The 18,104-nt window shown below is 42.3% G+C and overlaps 1 protein-coding gene across 1 annotated transcript; it reads right to left on the bottom strand.

Annotated features, from left to right (window-relative positions):
• Positions 1-1,929: 1,929 nt before the first annotated feature.
• Positions 1,930-10,073, bottom strand: LOC123100776 (probable LRR receptor-like serine/threonine-protein kinase At1g51810). The gene is made up of 12 exons (XM_044522656.1): positions 9,972-10,073; positions 9,175-9,742; positions 8,363-8,871; positions 7,693-7,837; positions 6,299-6,370; positions 6,148-6,213; positions 5,996-6,076; positions 4,687-4,850; positions 4,338-4,573; positions 3,835-3,964; positions 2,833-2,892; positions 1,930-2,750 (listed from the first exon to the last, which is right to left on the bottom strand). The coding sequence occupies exons 1-12, from the start codon at positions 10,063-10,065 to the stop codon at positions 2,077-2,079; spliced, it is 2,799 nt and encodes a 932-aa protein (XP_044378591.1). The 5' UTR covers positions 10,066-10,073; the 3' UTR covers positions 1,930-2,076.
• Positions 10,074-18,104: the final 8,031 nt, after the last annotated feature.

The following is an 18,104-nucleotide window of genomic DNA, read 5'->3' as shown; positions in this document are numbered from 1 at the left end:
GTCTAACTCCTCCCCTAGTAGGATTCGTCCTCCCGCTATATATGGCCCAAGTTGCCTTCTCCGGTTTGGCCTTTTCAGGCCAGTTGATATTAAATTAAATATAGAAGTGTTCTAATTATTTTCAGTGTCTTTTATATATAATTTAACGGCCTCGGAAACATTTTTTACCTATATTTTATTTATCTTTAATACCTGGTATTGCCCGATACTATCCGAAACCCTTCTGGTGACTGTGAAACGGTTCCAGGTCCTCTCAAAACTATTTCGAATATTTATGAAACAATTCCACAAATATATTCTCATCATTCATGTACTACCAATACTTAGCAGATCGTGATTGCATTAAGCCCATGACCCCGTAGGTTCGGTAACTCATAGACATGAACGAAACCCCTTCATTCAATGTCAAATAGCGGAACCGTGGACGTCCATATCGATCCCTATGAGCACATGAATGATATTCAAGTGAACCTTTGGTTATAATTTGACGTTACCTTTGCTTCACGATACTTCACAAAACCAGGGATGTATTGATATCCTCCTGAGTCATCACGTGCACATTATACCGTTATCCTCGCTACCGGTTTTGTTCTTCTTTCTTGTTATCATGTTCCGCATCCTTGTGATGAAATCACATGTGTCTAGATAGACGATGATAGATGCCGTCACACTGAGAGGGCCCTAAGAATATTTCCCCATAGTCGGAGGAGCAAATCCCACTCTGGAGCTATCTAGTATCTTGTCAAACTTTCTGATGAGCCTGTAAGTTGTTGCTACGATCACCATTTTATAGGCACGTTTGGGCAACCCCAAGGTTCACCGTAAGATTAGAAGTGACTACGAGAATCTCATGGTCTGAGAAGAAAAATCATACATTAACACTCTTTGTTACTACAATTGATTACAGATGATATAAACTCAATTCACAACACACAAGTTTGGGTCGATTCAATATGATTGCTCTTCTAACATCAGAATCTCAATGTTGTTTTAGGACTATCGTTTACACTTAACGATATCCTAAGATTCGAAAAACATGATCACCAACAGCTCTTGAGCTAGTCCTAGAGGCAAGACTAGGAACCTTTTATTTTAACATTTTATCATTCCACATGTGCATATCAGTTCTCCATTGAATAGCATATTCTAGGATCATAGCAGTTATAGCATAGAATATAAACACTTTAATTATGAATACAGAAATATAATAATATAAATATTATTGCCTCTAGGGCATATTTCCAACACGGTGGTGGCACGAGTGTACACGGTAACCGGGGTGAGGATGTATACTTTATTGGCTCCGCCCCCGTGAGATCATATACAAGTGGATTAGTGATACAATTAGAGAGCCATGTCTACCATTTGTTGTCAACGTCATAATTGTAGTGATGACTTTGATTACATCGAGAACGTTTACTACTAAAGCACCATTTTCCTTAGTTTATTCTCTTTTTTTTTTGTCTTTTATTTCTTTTTTGTAGTTTAGTAAACACTATCTCTATTTGTCTTCCTAGCAACTTATTGTAATAGGCTATTTCCAAACTACGGTTTCGGTGTGTACGTAACTGTGTAAGCGTAGTTACAGGGTTTGTATTTCCTTCCTATTTGCTCCTTGTGGGTTCGTCACTTCGCTTATCACGAAAGTGCTACAACAGCCATGTGCACTTGCAGGTCATCAACTGTGCTGCCCCATTTTACGACAATTTCATGCTAGAAAGTATGACCTTATGACCTTTATCGCGGGGGGGGGGGGGGGGGGGGGGGGGGGGTTGTTGTTGTAAAGTTTTAGTGGTTTGACTCTCCCAAATGCATTATGACCATTTGGTGAGAAATCCTCATAGATTGATGCTCATTTCACACACAGTCACTAATAAAAAGGTTAGAATCGAAATATATTTCTTGTAGTGACAATAGAAATACCCCTTACTCAAACGATCCCACAAGAATACATGAGAAATATTAGAAACTAAAAATTAATACATTGTAGTTCATAAAAATCAATGCTTACACACTTGAAAAAATTACCAAACTTCTCTAAGCAGATGCAACAATAAGTCGGAGGACATCTTCCTTTCACCGTCCAGAAAACGTGCCTACTCCTGTCAGCAGCCCACCAGTATGACCGGACTGGAAGGAGCTCTCGTCACTGCTGACACCAGATATCATCATCTCGAACTGCTTTCGAATTTCAATATCCATGGATTTCTTAGACTGGGGAATCCCGGAAATAGAGTGCTTTTCGCTTGAAACCGCCGGTAGCCACACTTTGAGCCTTGAAACAACCTCGGTCATGGTCGGCCGGTCGATGGAAGCATTTTCGACGCAGTTCAAGGCAATGTCTACGGCACTCTCAACGGAACTGACATCATACTGATCCAACAGCCTCTTGTCTACAATATCGTGAATGCTTCCCTTAGCTATATTTTGGCGCACCCAATTCGGTAGATGGGCGGTTTGAGGTTCCATCAATACTGGGGGCTGGCCAGTGATGATCTCCAAGAGGACGATGCCAAAGCTGTAAACATCTGTCTTGACAGTGAGTTGGAAAGTTGCATGGTACTCAGGGTCGAGGTAGCCAAGAGTGCCAGCAGCAACAGTTGATATGTGTGTGTGAGCATCGTTAAAAGCCCGCGAAAGCCCAAAATCCGATATTATTCCCACCAGGTTCTTGTCCAGAAGAATGTTTGGGGTCTTCACATCTCTGTGCACTATTGACGGTGTGCATAACTCATGTAGATACTCTAATCCTATAGATTATTAAAACTTGTAGTTTATCAATAGGCACATACATACATGACCTAAAGGAAAATACAAAACTGAAATGCGGACCTTGTGCAGCATCAAGTGCAATATGAAGTCGTTGTTCCCAATTCAAACTACATATGTCTCCTGCATTAGTTGATACCAAATTAATGTATGTGTCGTTTGATAAATGCTAGGTATTTTAAAATTTTCGCCTATTTAAACTAGAAAATGGTGGTTACAAACACAATGATTAACCATAGTAACAATTGGTATACTAATATCTAAGACATGCATAAACAAGCACTTTGACCTTCAAGATACCACTGATTTTCCTCTTCTTCATAGAGCATTTATATATACAAATCCAATTAACAATCAAACCAAGTTACTAAAGTATTATTGTAATACATACCTCCCTACTTGCTTTGTTTCTTACTACCTTTGAAAGATATATATGTTTATAATTTGGGATTCTCTTTCAATGGTTATGAAGGTATGACTCTAAGACTGTAATTGTGGTGCCCTCACTTTGTTAGAAAACTATTTATGTCCATGTGATGGTGAAGACATTAAAAGCATATCTGAAATCGGGTCTAGCAACTCAACCATATAGACTAAAAGCCATAATAGTTTAGGAAATCAACTAAACCTTTAACATGGAAAATTTGTTGAACACGTAAATCCTGATTCTACTACCATATCAAAGTTAGAGTAGTTTGATTTTAGAATTTTATTTTATACTTAAGACACATGTAAAATTTTATGTTATGCTATGGAACACAATATATTGATAAAATTTGAAAAGTATGTGATTCCCACTGCTTAGTGAAAACTATTTGCATCTCGGTTGTTGTGTAGTTTTTGGTTTTGTAGGCAGTAGAACCATGAGATGGTTAATTTGTTTTTAATACTGAACATATTTTGGGTTTACTTGAATCATTTGATTTAATTGACTTTAGGTCCATTTGATTTTTGTAGCATCTAAATATAAGTTACCAGAATAACTAACTGCAGCTGCAAGTCGGGTTTGTTGTACCTAAGGCAGCTATGCTTGACAAGAACATTAGTAAAAGTTAAGATACAAACCTCCTCTTAGAAGTTGTTGAAGATTTCCACCAGGCATGAAGTCATAAACGAGTGCTAGGCACTTCTTGTTCTGGCAATATCCTTTTAAAGTCACGAGATTCTTATGATGAACTTTGGACAAGGTTTGCACCTGCGATAGTCGATATAGTTACCAACATTTCTAGAGTTGAAGCCACATGCTTCATCTGGTGAACTAACATCGTGGAATTTGCAAATGCACTACGAGGGTATCATCTTTATAGTGTGTTGAATATGTTAAAAAAATCAATAAGGGTTTTGTAGACATTCATATGAAAGAACAAAATTCAACCCTATATATAACATCATGTTAATATTCATGGTTATTGCATCTATGTATCTCTAGCCTTTAAACTCTATTTTTTGTATCTTGGTTTTTTTGTATATAACAAATGTAGGTTGTGGAAATGGTTTTATATAACTTGCATACTTTAACTTTGTCTTGGACAAAATAGCCATGTGGCCTATTTGGATCCGTATTGTACCTCAGGGAGGAAGTCCGTTGACTCTGCTATTGATGTCTCCATGAGCACTTTAACAGCTACCTCATCACCATTTTCTAGTATGCCATGATAAACAATACCAAAGCCTCCTTTTCCAACGATTCTTTGGAAGTTTTTTGTTATGAGCTTCAACTCCGCGTATGCGAACCGTCTGATGTCAATATGTAGGGGAGTTTCCTCTTCATACATAGCATAATCCTCATTGTATGTTGACTTCTCTGCAAGGTGAAGAGGGTTTGTTTTCATGCAAGCTTAGGTCTAGAATTGCTGTGAAATTTGCACCACCTTCGCATTGATGGAAGGAAATTTGAAGTGTATAGTTTTATTTTACCTTTCCAAAATAACTTCCAGAGTATGCACACTCCTACTACAAGTGATATCAGTACCACGGGAACTATCACTGCGATGAGCAAGATAGTTGTGGTTTTCCTCTTCTTCGTCTTATTTAAGCAGTATGTATCTTTTTTGTTTGAGCATATAGGATTGCCTTCTAATCTAATGACACAATTAAACAACATACATAAAAATCAGCTCAAATATCTTAGCTGCTCTACAAAGTTAGGATTATAACATCAGTCTATTTTCAAAGATGACTAATCTGCAAATAGTTCTTGTACAAAACTCAACCCTTGAAATGAACAAACTACATGATTTCTAAACCATGTGGAGTTACTATTAGGTCCTTAGCTTCCTCCCATTTTAATAGACCTAGATGATAAAGCATGTATATATATTGGATGCCAATACACGTAATTAAGGGCATGTTTGGATCAATAAATGCGCGGACGAACTTTCGGTGCACCCAAGTTGGCCACCATAAATTTAACTAGATGATGCCCCCGAGCATTGTTGCGGGAGTCTTTGTAAAATAGATGCATAAATAGATGTTAAAAGCCAAAAACTATTGTGAAAACAAATTTAAGAATGCTCTCGGTCAAACGGGGTGTTAAAAGACTAAAACTATTGAAAACAATAAAGTATATGAAGCATGTAACATAATGCTATATAAAAAGGGAAATCTATTCGATTGAAGTCAAACATGGTGCCATTTTTATCAAAAGTGTGTAACATGACCTACATATATTTGCCCCAAGCGTCTAATGTACAAATATATGTAGTTCATGGTACAAAACAACAAAAATGTGTAACATGACAGTCTATGTTGAAAATTAGTGAAACAAATCCATGCATGATTGCTGAGGTGGCATGGTTGCATGAATAGATTAGCGCACAAATTGTAACTTGTGACCACATGCATGTCTTGATGATGTGGCATAGCTGCATGACAAGGAAAAATAGATAGTTGGTTGTAACTATCTAAGAATAGAGGATTTGCCAAGAGTTTATGTATACGACAAGTGGAGTTGTTGTCGCATGGTGCTAGAAAAGTGTGATACACGACAAGTATGGCACTAGCCAAACAGCGGGCAGAGAAAGGCAAACTCACATATATTTTAACAAATGCACTTACAGTAATGTGCAAAGGTTGTTGCTAAACCTGGCCCTCAAAAAAGGTTGTTGCTAAACCTAATTGTTTCTATGATAACCAAACTTAGCTTGAGCTTAATTCTTCTCAGGTGCAGTTGTTTAGTTCATTCGAGAAAATCTAGTAAGAAATTGTGCAACAAAGCATGCCAAACCTTAAGTCCAGCTGACCGGCCTGGACTCGTTGAAGAATAGAATCAGGGATTGGTCCATCTAGCTTGTTATTTGACAAGTTACTGAAAAATAATAGTTAGAACCATTCATCTAAAATTTATATCATCAGCCATAGATGTAATCAGAGACTTACAGAACTTTAAGTGACTTTAGTTGATAGTCTGGAATAGCTCCCGTCAGATTGTTGTGTGATAAATCCCTACATACGTTTTGTTCTTAGGATCACGAAAGACGACAACATATTCTTTCTAGCCTATCAATATTATGTTGTGGGCACCACTTACAAGTTCTGTAATGATGTCATGTTCATGAATGATATGGCAAGTCCACCACCTAGTCCACTGCTAGAAAGATTGCTGTAAAAAAACTAATGTTAATTCATGTACCTTTAATTAAGTGACAGCATTGAGCTAACATGTATTTTCAAAGAATATGTAAATGTCCTTCTGTGGTTCAGTTTTATACTAGCTTCTTTCAATATTTCAACTGAATTACATGTATTTTCAAGATCTTAGGACATGGGGTCGGGTTTATCCATTCTGATATATTTACAAACAAAAACAGAACATATCTGCTGCAGCATGCCAACGAAAAGGTAACTTCTGTGGAGCGTTAAATTACTTAAGGTTGACGCAATGCAATGCACTTTAAATCTTTAAAAGATTGAGTTGCAATGTTTAGATTCTGACGCCCGGTGAAAAAAAACGGATCGAGAGTCCGTCGGAATGATTTGACTTCACAAATCACCCTCCCCTCCTGCCAGGCACGGGCCTCAGGGTCGGGCGGTGGCGCTGAGTTGTGGGTGGCGGAGAAGCAAGTTGTGGGCAGCTGCGTGAAGGGGATGCAGCGGCGGTGGTGCGTGGTGGGCTTCGACGGCGGCAGACGGCCAGATCTGGGCCCAGGCGGCACGGACCGATTGTGGCACGACCTGCGGGCATCCACCCTTGTAGTGGTAGTGGCTGGTGGTGGTGGAGGCACAGCGGCGGTGGCAGGTGGGCGTGATGGTCAGTCTCTAGGCGTTCCGCCGGCTGGACGACGGCCGCAGTGCAGATTGTCTCCCCAGTGAGTATCTTGGCGATTGGCGGAAGTCCTTGGGGTTCTCCTTGTAGGTTGTCGGGTCTGCGTCGATGGCTTTGCGCTTTTCTTCGTCGGCCGCTGAGGTGGGGTGGCACAGGGGTGTGTCCGGTGGGGAGGTTGGCTAGAGGGATGGGCGCCGCCGACGTGCTCGGGCCACCCGTCACTGACATAGGGGTGTGCCGGTCCGAATGCGTCCGCTCCCCCACCTCCCCCTATCCCCAGCCGCATGCGTGTTGTCGCGGCTCCGGCGATGTTCAAGGCGTGACCTATGCTGCGGTCGTCGGTCAGGAGTGTCCTTTTGGTACAAAGCAGGTCTCTTTGGATGGTCTTGGGTGTGTTTGGATGATGGGGCGGGAGGTCTGCAATCTGCATCGTCTCCAAGTAGTTTGCTTGGTTGTCGTCCGAGTGCTGTGATGGTGCCTGGCACCTTTGTATCTTGCTTTGGGTGTGTGGTGTTGTGTGCCGTGGTGGCATGTGTTTGTATCAGTTCGCTCAGATGTCTATTGTGATGGTTGCTTTATAATATGAAGCGGGAGAAATCCTTTTTAGGTAATGTTTAGATTCTGAATTAATATGATACAAGTCTTGGTTATGTACTTACACCGTTACAATCCTCGGAATCTGATTGCTCTTAGAGTAGTCACAAGTCAATCCTTTCCAGGAATACTCTACTGGGGAGCATGGATCTCCATTCCAGCTTGTCCGTGCCAAATTGTATTGTGCCTTGACGTCTTTCATGTACTTTACTACAACAGCGAAAGGGTAAATATATGGACGGCATAAAGTAGCTGTATTAGATTACCTTAAGAAGCACATTATTTAAGCAGTACTTCCTCCGTTTCTAAATATAAGCCCTTTTAGAGACTCCAATACGGATTACATACGAAGCAAAATAAATGAATCAACACTCTAAAATATGTCTATTTACATCCGTATATAGTCCTTGTTGAAATCTCTAAAAGGTCTTCTATATATTTAGAGACGGAGGGAGTGTAGAACTGACTAAATTGAACTAGTAATTCATTTATCAACTAGGGTTTTCCAACGGCACATTAGCATTATTTGACCTTTAAAAGATGGTATACTCTGGAATTGACTGTGCAACCTGTTGATAAACTTGATCTTATTACTTAACTGAAGATCGTGACGATGTGGAATAGAGCCAGTGAGGTCATTAGCATTTGTCAATTACATGACGTTCATGTGAATCTGCTGCTAAATACGCACATGACAAATGTGTGATGCACGTGCAGTATATACATTAATCTTACCATCATCAGAGTCGGTGGTGAGATTCTTCATCAAAACAAGCGCGTACAACTCCAACGCGTTGATGAGTGGCGGAAGACTCGAGCCGGCCGTCTTGTTTAAGATGAAGTATGCGTCGCCCTTCTGCGCGAAAAGCCCGCTCTTGTACATGCTGTCCACCTTTAATCGTGACGGAGAAAAACCTGGGAACAGCCCTTCGCCGGCGCTGTAAATATTGAACCTCCTGTTCGGGTTGCTCCCGTTTAGCTCGGTGAAGTGAAAGATCGAGAGAATCTGTAGGGTTTGAGGGTCTTTATTGGCTCCCGATGACTCGCTGATTATTATGGAGGAATTGTTTGCGTCTATGCTCATGGCATTCTGCAAGATGGCGGATGGCACCCTGAAGTCGTTGTTGCCTGGGAGGTTCTCCAAGTTATTGCTGGTGTTCAGGCTGATATAGGGGTAGTGCTGGACTTCCGTCCTTTTCCCAGAATAGCTTTCCCAGAAACGGTCATAATTATCCGTTGGGTATCTTCATCGCACACAGAATGAAAAACAGATAAATAGCTAGCACAATATTATTCTAATCTGTTAGTATTTACTTGAAAGCTAATTGCTGTAGGATCTAGCAATCCCTAATTTCTTGTTGCTTTTGAGATTTACTATTACTTTCTGGGTGCTTTCTGTTAGAAGTAATTGCGGAATCAGGAAACAAAGAAGTAGGAAACACTCTTAAATGTGCCAACCTAGCAAAATGAATTTAAGACAACCATTGACAGGCATATTTTAGATACAATCCAAAACTAATATTATGGATATGGCAGACTTGTCTCACCTTGTGACATAGTCGGTGATGTTGCCAAATCTGAATCGAATAAAGTAGCTGACTGACACAGAAGTATTGACAAAAGGGTACATGGTATCTAGTAGTGGCCTCAGCTCCAAAGAAGATATGAAAGGAGTCCCGGAACCGAAGTTTACCAGGCAAACGGACACGGAGCTGCCTGTAGCAACGGTGAGCACCTCCTTCCATACCGCTTTATCTGTAGGAGAATTTGACAAGTCCACCGAATCCCAGAAATTGACGCCGATATAGAGCCCAAACCGAAACAGGGACCCGTCCTGAGTCTTGTTCAACCTATCATAGTTGCCATAAGTAAATATGGCCCTCAACAGATACTTCTTACCGGGGGTGGATGGCAGTGTATAACAATTCCTTGAACCATCAGGGAAGCTCCTCAGGGTGTTTTGGTTATCATCTGCTGTGCTAGCCATGAACTCGGGTAAAACCTCGTGTTTCTCACCGCTCTCGACAAATTCATCGTCAGAACTGTACCGTAGATTTAAGTTGGCGTCAGGGTAGGCACTGAAGTTTTTCAATCCACAATCGATGTTTATGAACCCTGCACGAACGCAGAGAACGACGTATCATTATCATGTGTTTCAACTTAAAGGTCTACAAAGCAATGATCACGGCATATGCGGCGGCTATACATGCAATAGCTAGTAAAAATCTCTGATTTATGAGATTTCAGCCATGTGAGAATGTTTTAAGTTGCACGCGGAAGAAAACTAAATTGTGCATGCAGGAATCAATAAGGGAACCCTAGGAGGACATGATTTGAAAATTACCAGGAGGAGGTTGGGCTCGGACTTGAATTGCCATGACCAGGATGAGAAGCAGCGCAAAGATCCATGTGAGCTTTGTACCGCAGCCGTTCGCCATGTGGTGCTCTATGGTTATTGGGATGTGTGAAGCAAGAAACAAACGTGTGCTGTTATATAGCAGAGAGAAACACAACTACCACTGTTTGGTAGTGTGATACCGGCCGGTTTGGTTGACCAGACCCGGCGCTGGATTTTTTTTATTTTATTTTTTTTTGAGAATGACTACCCAAACACCACAACCCCTCGGTTGTTACATTCAGATAGCATGAGCTGACGTAGCCCCTCTAGTACGTTCGCAATAATCAGCCGGTCTCCCTCCCGTCTGCTGTATGCCGCCAGCTCGTGGGCCAGAGAATTCCTGCAGCGTTTCACAGCATTGATACCAACAGACTTGAACAGCATTGCCGTGTTTTTTATATCGCTAATCACTGGGAAGCACTCCGATCGATTTGGGGAGTCCATCCTCAATTCCTTGGCAATCATTGCGCAATCAGTCTCGATGATTATATCTCCTCGGTGCATAGCTGACAATGCGGTGATCCCCATGAGGACGGCCTGTCCTTCTGCCTCCTCAGCCGTTCTGCAAGCGCTCATCGCCCTGCATGCCGAAAATAGAACCTGGCCGCGGTGGTCTCTAGCGACAGCCCCTGCCCAGCATTGTCCGGTTTGCAACTGAAAAGCCGCGTCTGAATTGATTTTGATCACACCATCCGATGGCTTTTCCCAGCGAGATTCCTCTGCTGCACTCACTTGTATCCGAGGCTGGTTTTCTCCTGAAACAGACGTCGACGAGCAAATTCTCCCGACAGTCCCAGCGGCCGGAAGCGACAGGTTTTTAATTTCTTCCTCGTACCCCGTGAGGAACAAGGCAGACCTTGCTACTGATTCCTTGCCCTCATGGTGAATGCAGTCATCGCGTAAGAACCAAGCTCGCCACAACAGCAAAAGGATTTTGTTTCTCATGTCTGAATCATGTTTGTCAAGCAGAACCTGCAGCCAATCTCTCCCAGTGTAACCAAACTCCTATTCCACGGGGAGCTTTCACCTTTTCCTCATCTCAAACCTCAGGGCTTTACTCGGCGCTGGATTAACAATGCAGAGGAGGCAAAAACCGGTTTGCTCATCATTAGGCCGGCCGGTAACCTTCTGGGGAAAGAAATGTATATATGCAACTTGCATTCATGTCATGCATCAAAAGGAAAGAGACTGCAGCTTTCCCCATCATCGCAGGAAAAAAATAACAACTTGCGAGGGCAGTTCCACGATGCTACCCTCACGAACCCGCCTATAGGCTGATATAAGAATGAGCAATAACGCATGTCTGAGTCTCTGATGTCAATAGGAAGTTTTTATTTCCACGCAATCTCATCATCGGCATGTATGTGGTTGCATGTCGTCGATGGCGCTCGGTCGCATGTCCAACAGTCACAAACACGATACGGGCATAGTGGGACAATATAGTAATCATAAGATTGTATGATGCCTAATCCGTGGGAGGGCCAACCCTAAGATCATGTTGTCATCCATGTCAGGTAGAAGTATCCCTCGCCATGTTCTTTAAGCATGTATACACCTCCTTCAACAGGCCTCGTTTCTCCACACGGTGTAGAGACGACCATAAACAAATCGTACCGGTACATCTGTACATAACCTACGTAAGAGAAATGCTCTTATCATTAAAAATCTTGTCATTTCCACATACCTACTGCGACCAAATAATGGCAAGCGCTCACACCCCGAGGAGAATTCTAAACTTGTGGTCAATCTCATGTAACCAGTTGCCAAATATATTAAAAATACTACGTAAAGGATACAAGCCAAAAGCTACTTGGATGACCAACCATATAAAACGAGCTAATTTGCATTGGAAAAACAAGTGTTTTATTGTTTCGTCGTGCTGCGAGAGGAGACTTCCTATTTACAAGCGTACACAACCACCGCAGCCTCGATCGAGCTGGAGACCCGCGTGCATGTTGAGCCTGCAACGACTTCCTTGCTTCTTAGATGAAGAGGCACGAAGTGGCCAGCTTTAAGTTAATAAAGCCCACAAGGTTCACATGTTACAGCTTAGGTTCCTGTGGATCCCAGGTTACAATAAGGATCGTAAACGATCTGGAATGAGTTCAGCCCTTACACTAATTCAATAGGAAAGCCATCTGAAAGCATAAGTAGAGGAAATGGTTGAAACCGGCTCGCAGGTAACTTGTACAGGTGACACAGCTCCGTGACCAGCATGTCGATGATGGTGCAGTCCTCGGGCTTGGAGAGAGGCCCCCATTGCTGTAGGAGCGAACCAATTTTGAAGAAGCAATCAGCAGGTTGCCGCGGAAAAATATCATCTATGGCGAACTTGTTTCTAATGTTCCAAAGAGCCCAACAAACAAGGGCAAAAAGAAGCCACACAAAATTCTCTTTATCCGTCTAAAATTTAAGAAATGCATAACTTTCAAACTTAGCGTCCAAATCAAAATCGGTTTTCATTGTAGTGTTCCTCATGATGTTATCTTCGAAACTATGTCCCACATGGACATGTCATGATTTAATCCGTCAAAAGAGTAGATAATTCATGACTGTAATTACGAGTATTGAACTAATAATGTGAACTCACAGGCATGGTGAAAATAACATCTAAAGCAAATGCACGAAACAGAAACTCTAGAAGAATCTCAAATAGGGAAGACAAAATCACATACGGTGCAGTGGAAGTAGAACCGCTGGTGGTGTCAGCCATGTTACTGAAGAGGTTGTTGATGTCAGGAAAGATATCATCATTGGGGAAAGTAGTCGTTATCAGTAGTGAAGCGAGTGCGCTCCCTGTAAAGCTAAACGCTTCTCTCCCGGAAAGGTTCCTAGAGGCGGGTTCCGAAGGCCTACTGTCCCTTTTCAAATTACACTCTGAAAGATGGGATGGAGAAGACTTGGATGGCGATGCAATGTTCTGAAACCGGGTGGAACCATACACTACCGGAATAACTGAATATCCCGACGGAATTTAATATGCTGACGGATTTTTGTCGGGGTTGTCGGCATAGGTTGACATATGCAGACGGACTAGGAAAAATCGGCAGCATAGAAAAGATGTCGGCAAACTTCCAACTATGCTGACGGCAGCCATTGGCATAGACCGGCTGTCGGCATACCTCAATCTATGCCGACGGCTACCATCGGCATATTTTTGGCCCTGGCGACCCGGCCTCTCACGGCCGGCTAACGCCGTCATAGCTATGTCGGCGGCCCAGACGGTGGCCGTGGGCATATATTTATCTATATTTTTTATTTTAAAACATTTTCTTTTTTAAAGTGAAAATTTGATTACGAATTGTCTAAACATTAGCAAATATAAATTATATATCGATTTGGAGTAGAATTTTTCATAGATGATGAATATCTAGTTTGTTTTTCTTTTTGAGTATGTTAAAAATGTGACCTCATGTACTTCTGCATATACGTCCTTATACTTTGTTAAAATCACAAGTGATTGATACTTGCATTGATTTTGACAAATTTTATATGGTTATACATCATGATCTTGAAAGGCTTCTGTTGCTATACTATGTTTTCAAATTTCAACATATTGAAATCATGATTGCTTCAGATTTACAAAAAACACCCTTTTGTTTTAACTTTTTGTATATTTTTTACTCTGTGGCCAAACGAGGCAAATTTTATCTCTACATCCATCAGATTGTTTCTATGATTGTGGTAGGTGTAAACACCCAACACACAGCCAGATTGTGACGTCCTTCACAGATGACACCACCTTCTGCACTTAGAGTGGGAAACTGCGACGGAGGGTCAATCCGGAGGGCATATTGTGATAGGTGGGGCTGAAAAAATGTTCCTATGGGCTAACCTACCACAACCAGGTGGAAAAGTCCACTCGCCAAATGTCGTCCGGTGAAAGTCAAAGGGCTAAATATCCGGGTCGACCGAGCTAGGGTTAGGCCGCTCGGGGTCTTTGAGGAGTAGCAATGCCACGAAAACATCGCGTTGGGTCCTCATGCATGTCTTAAAGTGTGGTGGGATGATTAAAGAGGCAATGCGCACCTCCAGAGTGTGACCCCCTTCACGGACGGCGATAACACCGAAGTAAAGTTCAGCAGGTTTGTTGTTGCATGAATATTCTTGCATAGTCAGAATGTGACAATTTATGAAATTTTGATACAGTAGTTATAGGCTATGTGGTAAATTTTCATATTTTGTAGAGATGTAGAACTATCTGAAAAAAATCTCGTTAGAGATTGTTCTTTGCATGTCTACAAGTGTGGTGGGGCTCTTCGGGTTAGCAATCCCACCAGAACTTTCCTTGGGTCCTCATACATGTCTAAAAGTGTGGTGGAATGTTTAAATAGGCAGTACGTAGCTCCAAAGTGTGACCCCCTTCACGGACGGCACTGTCGACTATACTTAGAGTGGGAAACTGCGACGGAGGGTCAAGCCAGAGGGCATCTTGTGACAGGTTAGGCTCAAAATTTCTTTTAAAATGTTCCTATGGGCTAACTTACCACAACCAGGTGGAAAAGTCCATTGGTCAAAGGCCGTCCTGTGAAACTCAAAGGGCTAGACCTCCAGGTCAATCTGGCTATGGTTAGGCTGCTTAGGGGCCTTTTTGGGCGGTAGCAATGCCACCAAAACATCGCGTTGGATCCTTGTACATGACTTAAAGTGTGGTGGGAAGATTAAAGAGGCAATACGCATCTCCAAAGTGTGATCCCCTTCACGGACGGTGATAACACTGATGTAAAGTTCGGCAGGTTTATTGTTGCATGAATATTCCTGAATATTCAGAATGCCACAATTTTCTGAAATTTTGACACAGTACAAACACAGTAGCTATAGGCTATGTGATAATTTTTCATATGCATTAGAGCTGCAGAAGTACCTAATTTTTTTCTCTTTATAGATTGCTCCTTTTTTAGAAAAGGGGGCTCCCTGGCCTCTGCATCAGAACGATGCATACGGCCACCTTCATTAAAAGCAAATAGGTTCAACAAGGTCTTAAAGTCTCGAAACAAGTAAAGAAAAGCTCACAAAGAGCCAATAAAAAGGCCAAAAAAGCCACAACCGGCTGGCACAATAAAGATAGGAAAACTAATTGCCTATCCTATTACATGACCGCCATCCAAACCGGTTGAAAATATCCCGTGCTACCATCTCCCACCAGATAGATCCAGTAACCAAATGCTCCCTGGCCTCCGTCGGAGTGAGTAGCGACCACATACGGATCAATGCAGTGGCCTGGAAGATAACCTGCAAAAAATGAATGTTTGATGTTCTGTTAAAGACCAAATCATTTCTGCAGTTCCAGACTGCCCACAATAAAGCACATACTCCTACGCGAATGTGGCTCGCTGTTTTGGACTCTATCCCGTGAAGCCACATTCCAAATAACGAGCTGACAGAACTCGGAGGAGTAATGTTAAAAGCTATGTGCACCGTCCGCCATAGAACCTTAGCCAACGGGCAATCCAGAAAGAGGTGTTTGATAGTTTCATCCCAATCACAAAAGCTACACCTAGTAGGTCCTGTCCAGTTACGCTTTGCCAGATTGTCTTTAGTTAAGATGACTTGTTTATGTACAAACCACATAAACACCTTAAATTTCAACGGAACCTTGACTTTCCAAACATATTTGGAACTAGGAATGGAGCTAGAATTGATAACATCAAGATACATTGATTTAACTGTAAACTCCCCATTCCTAGTAAGCTTCCAGCGCAACTTATCGGGTTGTTGAGACAGCTGAACCTCCATCAGCCTACTCACTAGATGGAGCCACGCTTCCCAATGATTGCCAACTAGCGTCCTTCTGAAATGAATATTAAGGGGGACGGACTGAAGTACTGTTGCAACGTAAGCATCGCGTCGTTGAACAATACTATAAAGCGACGGGTACTGAAGCGCTAGGGGTGTCTCTCCTAGCCAAGTATCCTCCCGGAATCGCGTGTTAGCGCCATTTCCGATAATAAACTCTGTCCTATTGAAAAAGGCTGCTTTAACTCTCATGGGCCCTTTCCAAAAAGGCGAGTCCATCGGCCTCGCTGTCACTTGGGACAATGTTTTGGACTGAAGATACTTACTACGGAGAATCTGCGCCCATGTGGCATCAGTCTCAACAGATAACTTATACAGCCACTTGCTGAGAAGACATCTGTTCTTGACTTCAAGATTTTCAATACCAAGACCCCCTTGGTCTTTTGGTCGACAAATGATATCCTATTTGGCGAGTTTGTATTTTCTCTTTAGCTCATCACTCTGCCAGAAGAAGCGGGATCGATAGAAGTCCAGCCTTTTCCTTACTCCAACTGGAACCTCAAAAAAAGACAAGAGAAACATAGGCATACTCGTGAGAACCGAATTAATAAGAATTAATCGGCCTCCGTATGACATAAGCTTGCCCTTCTAACAACTCAGTTTCTTCTCAAATCGATCCTCGATGCACTTCCATTCTCTATTTGTCATCTTACGATGGTGAATTGGTATACCTAAATACGTAAAAGGTAGAATCCCCAATTCGCACCCAAACAATTGCTTGTAAGCCTCTTGTTCGTCATTGGCCCTTCCAAAACAGAACAATTCGCTTTTATGAAAGTTAATCTTTAACCCGGTCGATTGTTCAAATAAGCATAACACCAGCTTCATATTTCTCGCTTTCGCCAAGTCATGCTCCATAAAGATGATTGTAGCATCGGCGTATTGTAGGATAGAGACACCTCCATCCACTAGGTGAGGCACCAAACCACCCACCTGACCAGCCTCCTTAGCCCTTCCTATTAGAATTGCCAACATATCAACTACAATGTTGAACAAAATAGGAGACATCGGGTCACCTTATCTCAAGCCCTTATGTGTCTGGAAGTAATGACCTATGTCGTCATTCACTTTGATTCCAACACTCCCTTTTTGTGTGAAAGATTCTACCTGGCGTCGCCAGGCTTCATCGAAGCCTTTCATGCGTAAGGCTTGTTGAAGGAAAGGCCATTTGACTTTATCGTACGCCTTCTTGAAATCCACCTTAAAAACCACTCCATCGAGTTTTTACGAGTGGATTTTGTGGAGGGTTTCATGAAGGACCACAACCCCTTCTAGGATGTTTCTATCTGGCATGAAAGCAGTTTGGGAATGCTGCACCACAGAATGCGCAATCTGCGTGAGCCTATTAGTCCCAACCTTGCTGAAAATTTTGAAACTAACATTAAGAAGACAGATTGGCCTGAACTGGTCAATCCTCACAGCCTCTGTCTTCTTAGGAAGCAGGGTTATCGTTCCAAAATTCAGGTGAAATAGCTGAAGCTGTCCAGAGAATAAATCATGGAACATCGATAACAAATCCCCCTTAATAATATGCCAGCACTTTTTATAGAACTCCGCCGGAAATCCATCCGGCCCTGGAGCTTTATTATTTTTCATCTGAGAAATAGCTTCAAACACCTCCTTCTCCGAAAATGGGGCGGTCAAAATGTCATTCTCATCAGCAGCAAGTTGAGGCACATCCTCAATCCTAGACTCATCCAGGGATACACAATTATCCTCCGGAGGCCCAAACAACTGCTTATAATTTTCGGTTATGTAAAGTTTTAGGTTTTCATGTCCTAGAATCGTCCCTTCGTCTTGTTCAAGCTGAAAGATTCTCTTCTTTCTATGCTTGCCATTAGCGATCATGTGAAAGAATTGAGTATTTGCGTCCCCGTGGACGACCTTGCGAACCTTAGCCCGCAGTGCCCACTTCAATTCCTCCTCACGGAGAAGCTCTTTCAATCTCATCTCCGCCTCAAGTTTTGCATGAAGCTCCGTGGCTTGAAGAATCGTGGACTCGGCTTTTAGATCTAGGGACTGAATAAGTGTAAGGAGCCTTTCCTTTTCAACCTTATAAATCCCACTAAGATGCTTAGCCCACCCACGCAGGAAACTTCTTAAATGCCTTATCTTATTCTGCCAACGCTCGACTGTAGTCCTACCTCCTGCATCGTTAGCCCATTCCCTGGCTACCAGATCCAAAAAGCCTTCTCGTTCAAACCATGCCATTTCGAACGAGAATGAATTTTTGTTCCCCATGCGAGTGGCCTCACCAGAGTCCACGAGCAGAGGCATGTGGTC

This window comes from Triticum aestivum, chromosome 4D, assembly GCF_018294505.1.
Source record: "Triticum aestivum cultivar Chinese Spring chromosome 4D, IWGSC CS RefSeq v2.1, whole genome shotgun sequence".
Classification (NCBI taxonomy): domain Eukaryota; kingdom Viridiplantae; phylum Streptophyta; class Magnoliopsida; order Poales; family Poaceae; genus Triticum; species Triticum aestivum.
The sequence above is the reverse complement of the archived record's forward strand: the minus strand, read 5'-3'. Positions and strand labels throughout refer to the sequence as shown.

What these genes read in the sequence shown, in the direction of transcription:
- LOC123100776 (XM_044522656.1), bottom strand. Translation starts at nt 10,065, where the DNA reads ATGGCGAACGGCTGCGGTACAAAGCTCACATGGATCTTTGCGCTGCTT. An exon ending in CCGAGCCCAACCTCCTCCTG is followed by an intron (nt 9,743 to 9,971) that starts GTAATTTTCAAA and finishes GCGTTCGTGCAG; the next exon opens with GGTTCATAAACATCGATTGT. An exon ending in ATTCCGAGGATTGTAACGGT is followed by an intron (nt 6,371 to 7,692) that starts GTAAGTACATAA and finishes GTTTTTTTACAG; the next exon opens with CAATCTTTCTAGCAGTGGAC.